The sequence below is a fragment of the Mustela putorius genome, unplaced genomic scaffold (assembly GCF_011764305.1).
Source record: "Mustela putorius furo isolate JIRA1106 unplaced genomic scaffold, ASM1176430v1.1 tig00000275_pilon_pilon_pilon, whole genome shotgun sequence".
Taxonomy (NCBI): domain Eukaryota; kingdom Metazoa; phylum Chordata; class Mammalia; order Carnivora; family Mustelidae; genus Mustela; species Mustela putorius.
Genome location: NW_025421341.1, coordinates 34,549,098 through 34,563,681, shown reverse-complemented (window position 1 = coordinate 34,563,681; position 14,584 = coordinate 34,549,098). Strand labels below are relative to the sequence as shown.

Genomic DNA, 14,584 nt, shown 5'->3' with positions numbered 1-14,584 from the left:
TGCCTGTGGTGTGCAAGACAACTAACACCCCTTCCGGGTGACAGTCCCATGTGCCCCTCTCAGGCCTGCTCAGAGAGAAACAGGAGTACACAGCAAGAAGCTGCCAGACCCCTGGGCATGGACCAGCAGGAGCCAGGGTGGGCCTACCTACGGGAGGAGATCCGAGAGCTCGGGATCAGAGCGAGGAAAACCTAAAGTAGCAGAATGACTGCGTCTCCCATGAAAAAAGGAGCGTGTTGCGGTGTAGACCATAGTCTATACTACACACGGAAATACTTCTCTGGCCTATTTCTGGTGACAAGGAAGGTGGCTCCCCCAGCAGAGATCCCAGAGCAGGACAGGGCTGAGTGGCAGGTACAGGCTACAGTGTAGGTCCCTCTTGGCCTCAGGTCATCTGCCTCAGGAGACCCCATGGCAGTAGAGCAATCTGTAATGGGGAAGGATGACACATGGAGTTCTCAGCAAGCCCCAGGAAGGGGATCCCAGAAGAGGCCCCTAATCACAGAGGCAAGGCCACATCTCTGCAGCCAAGAACTCTAGGTCATTCCAGAACCAGCTCCTGCCAGGCAGAGCAGCTGAGCCAAGCACCCTATGCCCAGGCAGCAGAGGGGTGACCCGGGGCTCCTCAGAGCTAACGTTTGTTGCCCGGGAGCGGGTGGGCAGGTGCTCCAGAACAAGCTGTCCTAGCAAGGAGGTGGCATGCTTGGGAGCGAGCACAGAGGGAGCTGCCCAGGAGTCGTGGCACTGAAGGTCGGCCTTGGAGAGGCCCGCCAGGTGGGAACTCACCCACTGGTGTCCATGCTCTGCAGCCGCTGGAACAGTGTTTCTGAAAGGCTTGGCTTGCTGACCTCGGTGGCTCTCACATTCTCGCTGGAGAGAGGGACGTCTTTGGTCTCACATGGCCCAGCAAATAAAGGGATGTTCCTTGGTGGCAGCTCGGGTGGAGACAGGACACCTTCTACCCAAGGGAAGAGCAATGATGCCATTTGGTCCAAGCACTAGCTTCTCTCAGTAACCCCCACCTACCGAGGGTTCCCTGGTGGAGAGACCCCTCCCCGACCTGCGAGGTCCATCCAGGCCACTGTGCCCAGTCACAGACCCCGTCTATGCCTGCGCTGTCCCTCACGTCTGCTCTCCTTGACCAGATGGGAAGCCGGATGAAGGCAGGAACCTCATCTTAGTGGTCTTAGGGCCTGGGGTTTTGTTTGTCCCATGGAGGGGCTCAGAAAACACAGGCCAGCTGGGCTGTTGGCCTTGGACAGGTGGAGCCAGTGGCCCCAGAAGGATGTCCAGCTTTCAGGTTGATGCAGAGGCCCTGGAGGAGGCAGAGGCCTAGTTCCTGAGATGGGGGAGCAAGGGTGGGAGCAGGCAGGCCGCAGCCACGCTGTCCCCTCTCTCCCACCCCGGCCTCCCTTTCCTCTGCTTTCCCTCCAGCCTCTGCTGCTCCTTCTCTCCCCGCCAGACCCTAGGAGACAAATAAAGGAAAATGAGGGGCCCCCCTTCACTCAGAGAACTGAAATAGAAAACAAACAACTTGAATTCGGCCCTGGAGAAGGGACCCCTGCCCGCTTGCCTTCAGACTTCTGTCCTGCACACATGACCAGTGGGCAAGGGTGCTGAGCCTCTTGGGTCCACGACCTCCTGCCCCAGCCTCTTGATACCCCAAATGGCCATGCCAGGGCCCCCACCACAGGGCCGCCTGGGGACGTCCTCTTTAGAGGACAAGCTCTTCACATCTTCCCCTGGCCTGAGGTTCTTGTGATAGTGTGAGTGTGTTTTGAGCGCTGTGGGGGCCAGCAGTGCCTTGAGAAGACATGAGCCAAATCAGACCCCTTGAACCAAGGGGCAGGGTGGGGGGTGACAGTCACACTGGTCGAATTAAAGCCGACAGCAGCACCTCCTTTGGGGAAGTGGAGCCAGTAGTCACAAGACTGGGCTTCTCTTCCCAGCCCTTAGGGAAAGTTCGGGGGCTTTCTCCAGACGCCTTCCAGAAAGGCAGCATAGCCAGGCCAGCAGGGGGTGAGGGAGGGGAGAGCATCTCTGCAGGACAGCTTCTCGGCACCAAGACCAAGGCGTGGGCACCTGGGGACAGCTGGGGGACAGGTGGCCACAGCACAGAGCTAGTGAGCGACCCAGGCCCCCACCGCCACACATCAGCTCTGGCTGTTTCGGAGCAGGGATGAGAAGAGGCAGGGGCTGCCTAGGTCCCTCTCAGCCTCCACGGAGCTGTGGTCCTTTTGAAACCTCTCTGCCTGGCCCTCATGTCTTCCACACAGAAGCCGGGCCCTCAACGTTCGCCCTCTGCCCAAGCAGCCGCTGGGCTTCACATCCACTCAGAAGGGGTCTCTGGGAAGGTGGGAGGAAGGTACACCGGGCTGGAGTGGCCCGCTAGGAAGGGAAGGGCAGGCACCAGCCCACGAGGACCTCGGCGTGTCTGGGGGTGACCCTGGGATGGGGGACCTAACTGTTTCCAAGCCCTGGGACTTAGGAGGAGCCCTGACCAGGTGAGGGGCTCAGTTACATATCTCAGGGTTTCTGTTAGGAAGGGAACTTCTGAAGGGAGAAGGCCACCATCAAGGTGGGGGGTCTGGCTATCGTACTCTCCTCTGCTGGCCTCTTGTTTAGTTGCTCTGTGGCCCCCACTGTTTTAAGGAGAGGCTTGACCCTCACATCCTTTCTAGGGGGCTCTCTTCCCCTTCCAGTTAGGTACAAGCATTTCCTCCTTCATTCTCTTTACAGTGAAATGCAGCTAATGACTTTGGTGAGGACATAGCCGCATTTATTGAGCACTTCTTGTGTGTGAGGCTCTGGGCTCTACATTCGGTGCCTCCCGGGACGAAATCTTAAGAGGTAAGTATTGTGTTTAGTGTCTCTTTAAGAGAAGTCTGTGATTCAGAGGAGTGAAGCAATTTACCTAAGGTCACACAGCTAAGAAGCTGGGGGACAGGAAGTCCAACCCAGGTCTGTCTGACCCCAGAGCCAGCTTTCTTGGCCACCATGTCACCCTCTCTCCCTCTGATAATCAGACCCACTTAATCTACAAGCACTTGTGCTGAAACACCGCAGGACGCCCCTCCTCCACCCCCTGCCCCCCTCCCACCTTCCCTTCCATCTCTTCCTACCCGTCTCCTCCTCTGGCTCATCGCCGGCTTCCTCCTCCTCCAGGGGCACGGGGTACTGCAGGTGGGTCACCAGTCCCATGTTTTCTTTCTTGTAGAACTCGATGAGCTGGTCCAGCTTGGTGAAGAACCTCATGGGGACCCCTTCGGATGCCTGAGGACAGAACCCCAGACTGAAGTACATTTCAACTAGCTGGGACATCACCTAAACACAGAGGCCATCTGCAGCAGAGACCAACAAGGCTGAGGGAGTGACCTCGATCCAGAAAAAGCCCTGGGCTCCTACGCAGTGTCTGTCCACCACACCCACACCCTCCCGTCCTGTAACCAGCAGCCCAAGGCCAGTCTGCAAAAGGCACATACAGTTTTAAAGATTCTTTCCTTTTTTTTTAAACTCTTATTTTATTTTTACTTAAAGATTTTTATTTGTTTATTTGAGATAGAGCAAGAAGCGCATGCAAGCACAGGCAGGGGGAGAGTAGAGGGAGAGAGAGAGTCTGATGCTGGGCTTGATGCCAGGACCCTGAGATCATGACCTGAGCAGAAGGCAGAGGCTTTAACCCACTGAGCCACCCAGGCACACCCTCTTTTTTTTTTTTTTTTAAGATTTTACTTATTTACTTGAGAGAGAGAGAGCACACAAGCAGTGGGGAGGGGTAGAGGGAGAGTGAAAAGCAGATTCCCTGCTGAGCAAGGAGCCCAATGTGAAGTGGGACTCCATCCCAGGGCCCTGAGCTGAGCTGAAGGCAGACACTTCAGACGCCTAACTGACTAAGCCACCCAGGCTCCCCTCCAGCAAGAAATTCAAGGTGGGTCCTGGCAGCCAGCCCCACCTCACTGAAGCTCCACCCACTGAGGCCCCGCCCCATGGAGGCCCCGCCCACACCAAGGGGGTATCAAACTGCAGGGCAGGATGGGAGAACAGCAGGGACGAGACTCCCCTCACAGATGATGTACCCTCCAGCTCCTAACCCAACATGCCCCAGAGCCCTGTCTAGTACCTCGCCTGCTTCTCTTTGTGTTCCCTGTCTCAAGGAATGGTACCATCATCTCCCTACTGGCCTTCGCAGAAACCCAGGAACATCTTGGATCCCGTTGGAGGGACCCATCTGGCAGTGTGGCAGGTGTTCTGCCTCACAGAAGAGGATGAGTGGGGTGGCAGCCCTGGGTGGAGGGGAAGTTGTAGCTGGGCTCCAGGGAGGAGCAGTGAGCCTGGGGCAGCTAGATAGGAGAAAAGGATCAGGCTGTTGGTGGGTACAGGGATGGGACAAAAGGACCCCCCCTTCTGGGGAGGGCTTCCCTGGCCTCCGAGGCCAGCGGTGCTGGTCCTCCCACTAAATGCCTGATTCACCTGCATTATCATCACAGCCATCTCATCAATGGCAGTTGTACAATTTTATTTTTTCTTGTTTTTTTTAAAGGGATATCTACACCCCACTTAGGGCTCGAACTCACAACACCAAGATCAAGAATCTCGTGCTCCTCCAACTAAGCCAGCTAGGTGTCCTGGCGGTCATGTAATTTTAAAACGAGTTGAGAAGGTGCCATCATTGGAGCTGGAAGCCAGAAGTCCAACTGCTCCCCTGGAGGCTGCCAGGTGCCTTCTCGCTGAAGGGGCTGGGACGATCACATGTGGGAAAGAAGGCCAACAGGCAAAGAGGATGGGGGTTGGACAGTCCACCAGGTTGGTGAACATACAGGGTCTGGGCTTAGTGTGGCTGCACCATCCTGACGTGCTCACTTTCAAGTCAGACACCTGTTGCTCCAGTGTGGTTAGGACTGATGTGAGAGGCTGGGATAGTGCCTTGGTCTGGGGGTCTTCAGGGCTCCAGGTAAGTGGGACTGGGACAGCAAAAGAGGCAGGATGACCCAGGCTGGGACAGACCCAGACATGTGCGAAAGGACCAGGACTCAGACCTGTCCCTGAGCCCCTGTTCCTGGTGGTTAACCCCAAGTTGTAGTGAGGATGCATTTGCCTTCGGAGAGTCCACGTGACTTTCACCTTGACACAAGGCTTTCCACTTGGCCTGTCTCTCCAAGTGCATACGCACAGCACACATGTAAATCTCTACATGAGGCTACATATGTGTGTTTGACTCTGTGGTTTAAGCTATTAGTTAAATGTATAGAGCTTAACAACTTTAAAAAAAAAATTCTTTCCAATAAATTCCTTATTGTCACAAAGCCCCATGTTAAGCAATCTCTTTCAAGTATTATTGAACCAGAAATATTCGAGCAATAGCAGCCAGGCCTTTTAAAAAGTAACCAGAATAGGTTCAAACCCAAAAGTGAGGAGAATAACAAAAATAATTTGACATGACCCAAGATCGATGAATTCAATTCCTTTAAAGTAGCTGTGATAAGTATCATCTTGTCAATGAATTTACAGCTCATGGATGACAAGCCATTAGGCATATGGGAAAAGGATATGAAACCATTGAAGAAAGTCAAAGTGAAACAGCTCATGTGTGAGTCTGAAAGAGGGTTCCCAGCCGGGAATGTGTGTTTGAGGCAGCCCATCGGATGTGGGAATTTAAGATACATCAAAACTAAGACCCACGTTATTACATGTGACCTGAAAAGCTAAAACAGTTAGCTGAAAAACTAAAACAGCTAAAACAGGACATGCCATTTGGTGTGGACACCTTTTATTTCAGAGATGTTGAGTGCGAAAAAAGCAGCATCCTGGACTTGATGAAATACGTGATGTCTTAAGCTTGCAGAGGAACAGGACCCTTGACCATGAATCTAATCCCTACAGATCCAGCAAGCTGGGAGGTGGGTTGGGGGGGACCTGGGAGCCAGCAGCAGATGGTGGGCACTGTTGGTGAGACAAAGCTGCTGGACCCTGTTTGTGCTTGAACTGTTCACAGAGGCCAGGGAATCAGGGCCTGGACAACAAAGGTTGCTTCTAGCGTCCCCAGGTCCCAGGAAGGTAGATGGTGAGGGTTGGGTCCAAACCTCAAGAACGATGGGGCAGCCTGTCTTGGGGGAACAGGTGGGCAAGCCAGTGCCATGGCCAGCTACTGAAAGGTGCTGCCTGGGGAGGAGTGCCTTCCTGCACCTCCCCCACTGCTCACGAGAGGGATGCACCCAGGAAATGATGGGTTACTCTCCAGAAGGCAGGGTCTACATGTGTAGGTCCCACCTGGAGTGAAGACTCACTGTACACAGGGGGCTCAACAGGCAGCATGTACAGACGCAAAGGAAATGGGGAAGGCAGGGTACCAATTAGACAAACTTAGGGTCTCTTTGACCCTAACTTTGAGGAGCTCTTCTCATCAGTATTTCCTCTTGAAACTAAGATTTGAAGGGGTTTGCAGAGATGTCTATAAGAGCTTATGTTCAAAGCACATTCTAGAATAGAAACAGGAAGAGAAAAAGGTCAGGGTGCCCAGGGTTATATAAGCTCTTGCGGTGGCCCAGGCTTGGGGTAGAGTGAGGGGGTAGAGGGGGTAAAGGAGTGAGAGGCTGATGGGGTAAGCAGTGTTTGGACGGGCAGGGGGAGGTCCCACCCGGCCAGGAGAGAAAGGAGAAGCCCAGCAGTGGTGTTCTCATTCCTAAGCTAGACCAAGAAAGGCTCTCTGTTAAGGTGGGGTGGCCAAAGGGGCAGGGTGCAGGGCCAGCAAGGGTGCAGGGCTGCTCAAAGAGCAGCCACACTTGGGGGAGACCTCACAAACCCGGCCAAGTCAATACCAGGAGTAGGGTTTGGGTGTCGGGGCTTCCAAGGAAATGGGGCCTTGACTGTGGCCAGCAGGAACCCCGAGGTCCTTTGGTGTAGGTGTCTGGTCAAGCCCATGTCCACATTACTATGCACTCTGTGGCCAGGGGCCAGCTCTGCTTAGTGCTTTATCCCCGAACGGGGCTGCAGGGCCTGACAGTTGGAGGGTCTCAGCAAGAGTGGCTGGATGGACTTGTGGGGAGTCAGGATGGGAGTCGGGGGAGATGGTCAGAGAGGACCCTATGTAGGTCTGGGACGGGTGATGCAAAGAAACAGTGAGGATGGGTGCTGGCAGCCGGGGACCACCCTTGCCATGACCCTGGACCCCAGGCCTCATGGTCCCTTTTCAACAACTTCCAAATGCAAAATGTTGACAAGAAGATTGGTGTATGTATCAGTCCGGTCCTGCAGGAACCAGATGTCATGTTACACCAGGGGATCTGGGGATCACGTCATGGACAGGGTGTAGGGATACCAGTGAGAGGGGAACAGCGTTCCAGAGCCAGCAGCAGCAGAGAGTTACCAGCCTGGGAGCAGCACAGCGGAAGGGCAGACCCCGGAACCCCAGGAGGGCTGTCTGGCAGGAGCTGGGGCTTTCTGTGGCTGCTGGGAGAGGGAACTGGCCACGCTTCCGGGGAAGGGGGGCTGCCCTTCATCCTTAACTGTTGGGGCCTCCAGACTTTGTTCCTCATTCCGTGGCCACTGCCTTCCTGAAGAGATTTATCAAGTCATTTTGAAACAGAGAAACCCTGCAGCCCCATGTCACACTTGCACCGTGAACGTGAGCCCACGCGCTTAGAGACCCTCCCCATGGTAGGGCCTGTGGACAGCTGGATTTCTGCTCTGCAGCTACTCTCCGACCATCAGGAATGAGCTCCTTCTCTCTTTAGTGGATACCTAGAGCACATCATAGACCGCTTGATTTTAAAAAAGCAAGGAGCAGCATTTCCTCTGTTAAGTCTGCCTGTCGACTTAATGATACGTGGGCCCAGAACAATCAGCCTTTTGGGATTTGTGGAATCGACATGAAATTAGGTTCGTCACCAAAAGTCATACAGAAAAAACATGGTAGGGCTTAGTTCATATTGTGAAACAAGAGACCTTTCTCTTTTCCTGTCTCCATCCAGATCTCCAGGTGTATGGAAAGATTAGGGCGCTTTCCAGCACTAGCATTTCCACAAAGCCGTTCCCCACCACTCCCAGGGGTGCCTGCCTTCCCACAAGTTTCCAAGTCCAAGAAGGAAAGGGATCCTGCTTGGCTTTGCCTCATACAGTCCTTGAAGCCCCTTCAAGGGCAGTGGCTTGCTCCACTCTCGGAGACGGGGACAGTGCATACAACAGGCCTCTCACATCAGAAGAATTGAAGGACGGGCCCTTTCACTCTATCGTGTGGCACCGCGTTCACCCAGGTACAGAACTCCTGGGGAAGGTCAGAGTGAGGGAAGACGGGCTGGCCCCAGTCCCAGCCCCAGGGCTCTGGAAGATACCACCACCAAGGTCTTTACAACAAAGGGAAGCTGAGCGTCTGGTCTATTAGAGGCTCCGGGTTGTGCGCTCTGAGAAATGGGGTGTTTCCAGAAATAGCTGTGACTTGCAGACACCCTGCAGAGGAAGGACGAGCAGGGCAAGGAGGCCAGAGCACTGGACAGACTCAACTTTCCCAGGGGGCTACTCTAACTTCAGCACTGTCTGGGATCTAAATGGGGAACTGAAAGAGGTCTAGGCACAGGAGGTCAGCAGGGGTGAGGAGGGTGGCGAGGGAGAGCTGAGCGGGAGCTGAGCGGGTTAGGCAGGAAGCCGCTGCTGTAAGACACCCTGTCCTCAAGCTTCTGCCAGCCTGTGTTTGAAATGAACAAGTATATACAATCATGGTGGACATTTTACAAATGATGAAAAAGTATTAAGCAGTGGAAAACAAAAACAAAAACTAAACCATGCTCATTATTCCACTGTGGCAAAGCATTTCAAGTAAGTTCGATGAGGAAGTCACTAGAAGGTCTGAAGCAGGGTGAACATGGCATTTGGGGGCCATGAAGAAATGGCCAGGAGGGCCTTAGGGTGGCCGGTGTCACTGTTTCGATTTTCCTGGGGAGGGTGGAGGAGTATCTGAGAGCTTAGAAGTGGGGGTGGGGACAGAGAGAGATTCAGCCCAGGCCTCTGAGCCCCCCAGACCCAGGACTCCCATGTAACCACTGAGGCACCGTGTTGATAGAATGGGGTCAGGGCTGATATCCAGTTCCCAGGCTCTGTGTTCTAGAACCTTTACCTCCCAGCCCCAGAGGCTTGGGAGCTCCTGAGGTCCAGCACTGAAGCCCCCTGTCCTGTCCTCTGCACACTGCCGAGGGGACCCACCTCCTTCCGGCCCTGCCTCGGCCCTCGCCTCTCCCTGCCAGCCCCTGAAATGCTTTCCTTGTCTCCCCTTCTGCCCTCGGGTGGTTCTCAATCCTTTCCACCTTCTCCCTCCAAAACCTCTTTCTAAGAACTGCAGACCTCAACTTGGACAAAGAAGGGAGAATGGGAGAGGCCAGCTCATGGATCTCCTTGGGCCTCTGGGGACTTGCAGAGTTGGGATTTTGCTCTAAAGGTGACTTGGAGCCATTGAAGGCGCGCGTGTGTGTGTGACTTAATCAGACATGTATTTTTGGAAATATCATTTTGGCTGTGTGCAGGTCAGGACAGAAGTGGGGGTTGCTGGCAACCCGACTCTGCACTGGGGAGGTGCAGTGGAGGGAGAGGGACCAGAGCTGGACTGAACAGCCAGGGAGGGGCCAGGGAGGACACCCACAGATCTTTGGTTTTAGTGACTTGGTTAATGAGAGAAACAGTAGGGACAGGCTGGTTTGGAAAGTGCTTTGGAGGCCAGCTTGAGATCTAGAAATCTTTCTTCAACTATATGGCCTAGGAGGGACCCCAGGATGTATCTGCATAAGAGCCCATTGGTCTGCCCGTTCTTCCCTGCCCTTCTCCTCTTCTCTTCAAAACCTGTTTATTGGTTCGCTTCCTTTCCCTGCTCATCCTCTGAAGGTCATGGGGCTCTGGGGGCAGGGGCCAAGGAGGTGATCAGCAGGCAGAAGATGCAGGTGGGAACTTGGAAGGAGGCCTAACCCAGGGGCCCAGGGGCAGCAGAGCGGGAGACTGGCTAGATCCAGGAAAATGTGCAAATGCAGAGAAATAAGGAGAAACGGGAGCCAGGCTTCATCCTGGGAATGCAGTCAGGCTAGAATGAACTGTCCATAGTGTCCTATTGGATGGGGACAGATCAGAGGGCACTCGAGGTACATTCACCAGGTAAATATGGATGCACGTGTGAGTGTGCATGTCTGTTCCCCACACGTGTCCTTTCTTTGTCCACTGACAGGAGCCTGGGAGCCAAAACAGATGCCCGGGTTGTCACAAGCACACTCAGAGCCCGGGTCTCGGTTGCTAAAATCCACTTAGCGAAAAAGACCCAGGTTCCTGGGAGAGAAGGCTGATTCCGAGATCTGGCAGGAAAGGGATCTGGTCGGCCTAGAGCATCCATTAGCCGGGGAAGAAAGGAAATGCTCAGAAAATGATGGCGATTATGTGAGCACCATTTGAGCACCAAGATGAATAATAACAATAATTATAATTCACAGAGTAAAGGAGCAGCTGATGAGTCCATCCTGATGTGAACACATGAGAAGGGAACGCTCTCCCTCACAGGAGAACACCGGCTGACAACAACCGTCACAGGGATGATGGACGTCGTCGCCGGCTGCCCAGCGTCACAGCAATGAGGGACTCAGGCGAGTGTGGACAGATGCTAAAGATGTGGACACCAGCGGGAGCAATGTGGAGAAGTGGGGTGACTATGCATCTCAAAATGTCCCCCCACAAAACGGTCATTTTAAAGGCAAAGATAGGAACTATGCAACCTCGTATTAACTTATCCTTATCTACACGGTGGCTACACAGAAACACTTTTTTGAGCTATCCCCAATAATTAAAACGTTTCAAAAATTAGTTTATGCAACCTAGCCCATTTAATTAAAACACACACAGACACACAAGCATACACACTCCAAGGAGAGAGGCTTCCAAGGCATCTTGCCTAAGAGTGTCAGGTTTTTTAACAAGTGGTATAGAAACGTTCCTGCTCTAGAGACGCCTGGGCGGCTCAGTCAGTTAAGCAACTGCCTTCAGCTCGGGTCATGATCACAGGATCCTGGGATCAAGTTCTGCATCAAGCTCCTTGCTCAGTGGGGAGCCGGCTTCTCCCTCTGCCTGCTGTTTCCTCTGCTTGTGCTCTCTTGTTCTCTCTGATAAATAAATAAACTTTAAAAAAAAAAAAAGCTCCTGGTCTCTATGCTTCTGTTGGTTTCTGTACAAAGATGACATCTTGGAAACATCTTTGATGCTCAGATAACTGTTAATGATACTAACGGACCAAGAATAGAAAGACAACCACAGAGGGTCACGTGGCACAAGAGGATGGAGGAGGCAGGGGCGGGGAAGATTGGCTCGAAGTGGTGAGGACACAGCTCCCCACAGTGCGCCCTGTGCCAGGGGCAGGGGAGGGGTCCCTCTGAGGAGGGGACTTCTGGAACCTCTCTGGCGTGATGCCCCACTCCCCAAATGGAAGACACTGAACTGGGCCAGGTACAGTAGATCGAGCATCACAGGTGGGTGCTACTGCTCCATTTTACAGCTGAGAAAACAGAGTCTCAGGTAGTGAGCGACACGGGAGCAGCACCCACGGGAAAGCTCGAGGATGGGAGGTGGTGGGTGGGGACCCACGGACTTTCTAGCTAGACAGGAGGGAGGACACCAGACACAGGGAGCTGCCAGCTCAGGGTGGAACCAGGTGGTTAGTGATTCTCTGATTTCTCGGGCAGGCTTCAGCCTCCAGCGGCTCGGTGGGTGGGATGGGTGGTGTGAAACCCGGCGCGAGGGAGGAGCTCGAATCTTGAATCCCGAATCCCAGTGGCAGCAGGCCTGCCCTCCCAGCTGCAGTAGGCGGGGATGGGGGTGGGGAGGCTGGCCTCTCTTATCGGTGGCCACAGTCCTGTCTCTACTAGCCTGCCCCCAGCAGGGTCCACCAAATCACATGTTTGAGGGTGCAGGAGGCATGAAAGCCAACACTAGGCTTGTTCAGGGTCTCACATGTGCAGAAGGCAATAATGTGGCAGCTACAAGAGGAGGTATGAAGCTCCAAGGAAGAAAAGTGGGGATTGCCAAGCCTGCCCCAGCCCCATACACACCAGCTGTAGCCAGCGGGACGTCAGTGCTCCCAGCTCACGTGCTCATGCCATGCCTCATCCCCAGCTCCCCGGCAAGCACCAGGCTGCCCACTGGGCCAGGTCAGCCTGAAACAGGTTGTGGAGTGGGGGGCAGTGTTCTGTTTTACTCCCCGCCGGCAGGCTGGGATCTCCCATCTACCTTGTTCTAACCAGTCCCCACTTCTTGAAGCTGGGCTCTTTGGCTTTTCTCTTGCCTTGTTTTGGGCAGACTTCCCAGAACAACTTGGCATGGATTCTGCTCACCGCCAGTCTGCACTTACTTCTAAATCCCTGATGCTCAGAGCCAACATCTCTGTTTCTCAACCCATGCCCCTTCCCTGGGCTTGAACCCCTCCACCCGTCCAGTTCCCCGGTCCTGCCCCTCGGGCTCCTCCTGTCTCCTGCTCTCTCCTGCAGGGGAAAACTCAGATGCCAGATTAACATCCCACCCCCCTACGCCCTCACCCCCACGCTTTATCACTTGTGAGCTGGGATCCCCACTGTGATCTGAGATCGTGAGGTCGAGGTCGCAAATCTCTGCCTTTCACTCTCAGCTATCTGTGCAGCGGGAGCACGATCCTGAGCCCTCCTCACAGACTTAAACGGCTTAGAGAGTGCTTTGAACCTCTCACATCAAAGCAGCTGCAGGCTAGAGGGCAGAGAAACTGACACCTCGAGCTGGTACTGAAATGACAGCTCTAGATGCGCCCTCTGAGGTCTCTCCTGGTGCCACCACCACGGGAGCCAGGGTGCGGGCAGTGAGAGTGCTCCATCCGCCAGCTTGTGGTCTGGGTGTTCGGATTGTGGCATCCCCATCTGGGGACTGCAAGCCTGCAGTGAAGGCCTTGGCACAGGATGGGTCCCTCGTCGGCAGTCACAGCCGACAGCTAGACACACGGCACCACACCCAGCATCTCAGTGAGGTTGTCAGGGAAAGCTTTCCCGCTTTATCCGAGAGCTCACATAAATAGAAGCCTGGGCTTCAGACTTGGGGGGGGGGAGGAGGACTGGTTCCCTGCTCTCGGGTTCATAGCCACACCCTCATCACGGCACCCCACAACATCTTGCCCTAGCATGTGAAGAATTTACTTCTTTGCCCACTGACGTTGGGTTTGGCCACACAACTTGCTTTGGCCAATGTGGGCCAGTTCTAAGTGCCAGTTCTAAGCTCAGGGCTTAATGGACAATGTGGGGTTCTGCTCGCCCCCCTGGGTCCTTCAATCTGCCATGAGCTTTGCTGCTGAAGGCTTGAACCTGCAACCTCACCTGATTCTCCTAGAGCCCTAGAGTTGCCTCCCTCTACAGAGATTCAGGAGGTGGGGGAGAGCTCTACATTCCCGTGCCCACCAGAGGGGCCAACATGTGCCTGGAGTGTGTGTACAAAAGCCCAACTCTTCGTCTCCATGCGGGAAAAACCATGAGATATATATAACTCATGCTCCAGAGCTCCTCGGAGGATCAGGCTGGGTCTGAGACTTCGCCTGCCCGCACCTCTGCTTGGCTGGCCCATCTCTGGCCTGCATCTCCCAGCCCCGTACAGGTTTCTCCTGCGAGCTTTTCTTGAGCGAGTTGCTGGTACTCAAGGTCCAGGTCTGCTTCTGGAAGATCTTGATCTGTGATGCTCAACTGCCCTAAACTGGTCCTCATTCATCTTGAGCCTTCCCTCAACAGCTGATCCAAGAATTCTCCCTCAAGCCCTCTACCCAAGTCCCTTACCAATAGCAAAGAATTTGGACCTCTTCCCCCGCCATCCCCCACTTAATGGAGGAGCTGATCAGACTGGAAGCCCTTCGCTTCCTCTTCCTCCCACAAACACGGCCACCCATGAGGACCACCACACCTGTCTCTGCTTCCTCCCTCCTCTCTTCCCTCGGGCTCAGCACACTCTCAGTGCATACATAAGCTGCTCCACTTTCTGCACAGACAAGTCCAAAACCCACTCAGGCAATTGGGCCTCTGGTCCTGTGCGCCCCTGAGCCAGCTAGACATAATGCCCTAACAAGACTGAGCATACTCAGAAACTCAGCATTCTGGTGACAAAATGCATTGCGTATTATCTGAGTGCTGAGAATGCAGGCAGGAAGGGACAATATGTTCTGAGCACCCAAACAACTTTCCTTGAGTTTCTGTTCGTCTTCCCATTTTACAGAGGAAGAAACTGAGGCTCAAAAGGGCCAAATGCCTTGCCCTCTAAGTGGCACCACAGGATCTGAGCCATGTCTCGGGTTGCTTACATGAGGTTCTAGGCTCTTGGACTCTGAAAGGGGATTGTCCTCCGATTTTTCTGCCTGTGTGTTCTGGGACCTTTGGTAGGAGGCAAGTCTGTTTTGAACTCCATCCAAAAGACCTTATTTGCTAGTGGATATTATATATCTATAAGCCCTTTCTCCCTCTACTCCTCCTTCAACATCTGTGTTATATAAAGAATCAAGGAGACCATGTTGCTGTTCTGGAGAACATCAGACATAATTCAGGCAAAGTATATGTGTGCTGTCTATGAGCCA

General features: G+C 53.9%; 1 protein-coding gene across 2 annotated transcripts in view; it reads right to left on the bottom strand.

Moving 5' to 3' along the window:
- INPP5D (inositol polyphosphate-5-phosphatase D) overlaps window positions 1-14,584 on the bottom strand; it is a 111,319-nt gene that overhangs the window by 60,887 nt on the left and 35,848 nt on the right. For both annotated transcript variants that reach the window (XM_004773503.3, XM_045078913.1), the window contains exons 3-4: window positions 3,123-3,273; window positions 787-958 (exon numbers count right to left, since the gene is read on the bottom strand). In XM_004773503.3, coding sequence (XP_004773560.1) covers window positions 787-958; window positions 3,123-3,273 — 323 coding nt within the window. The remainder of the gene's footprint in view (window positions 1-786; window positions 959-3,122; window positions 3,274-14,584) is intronic.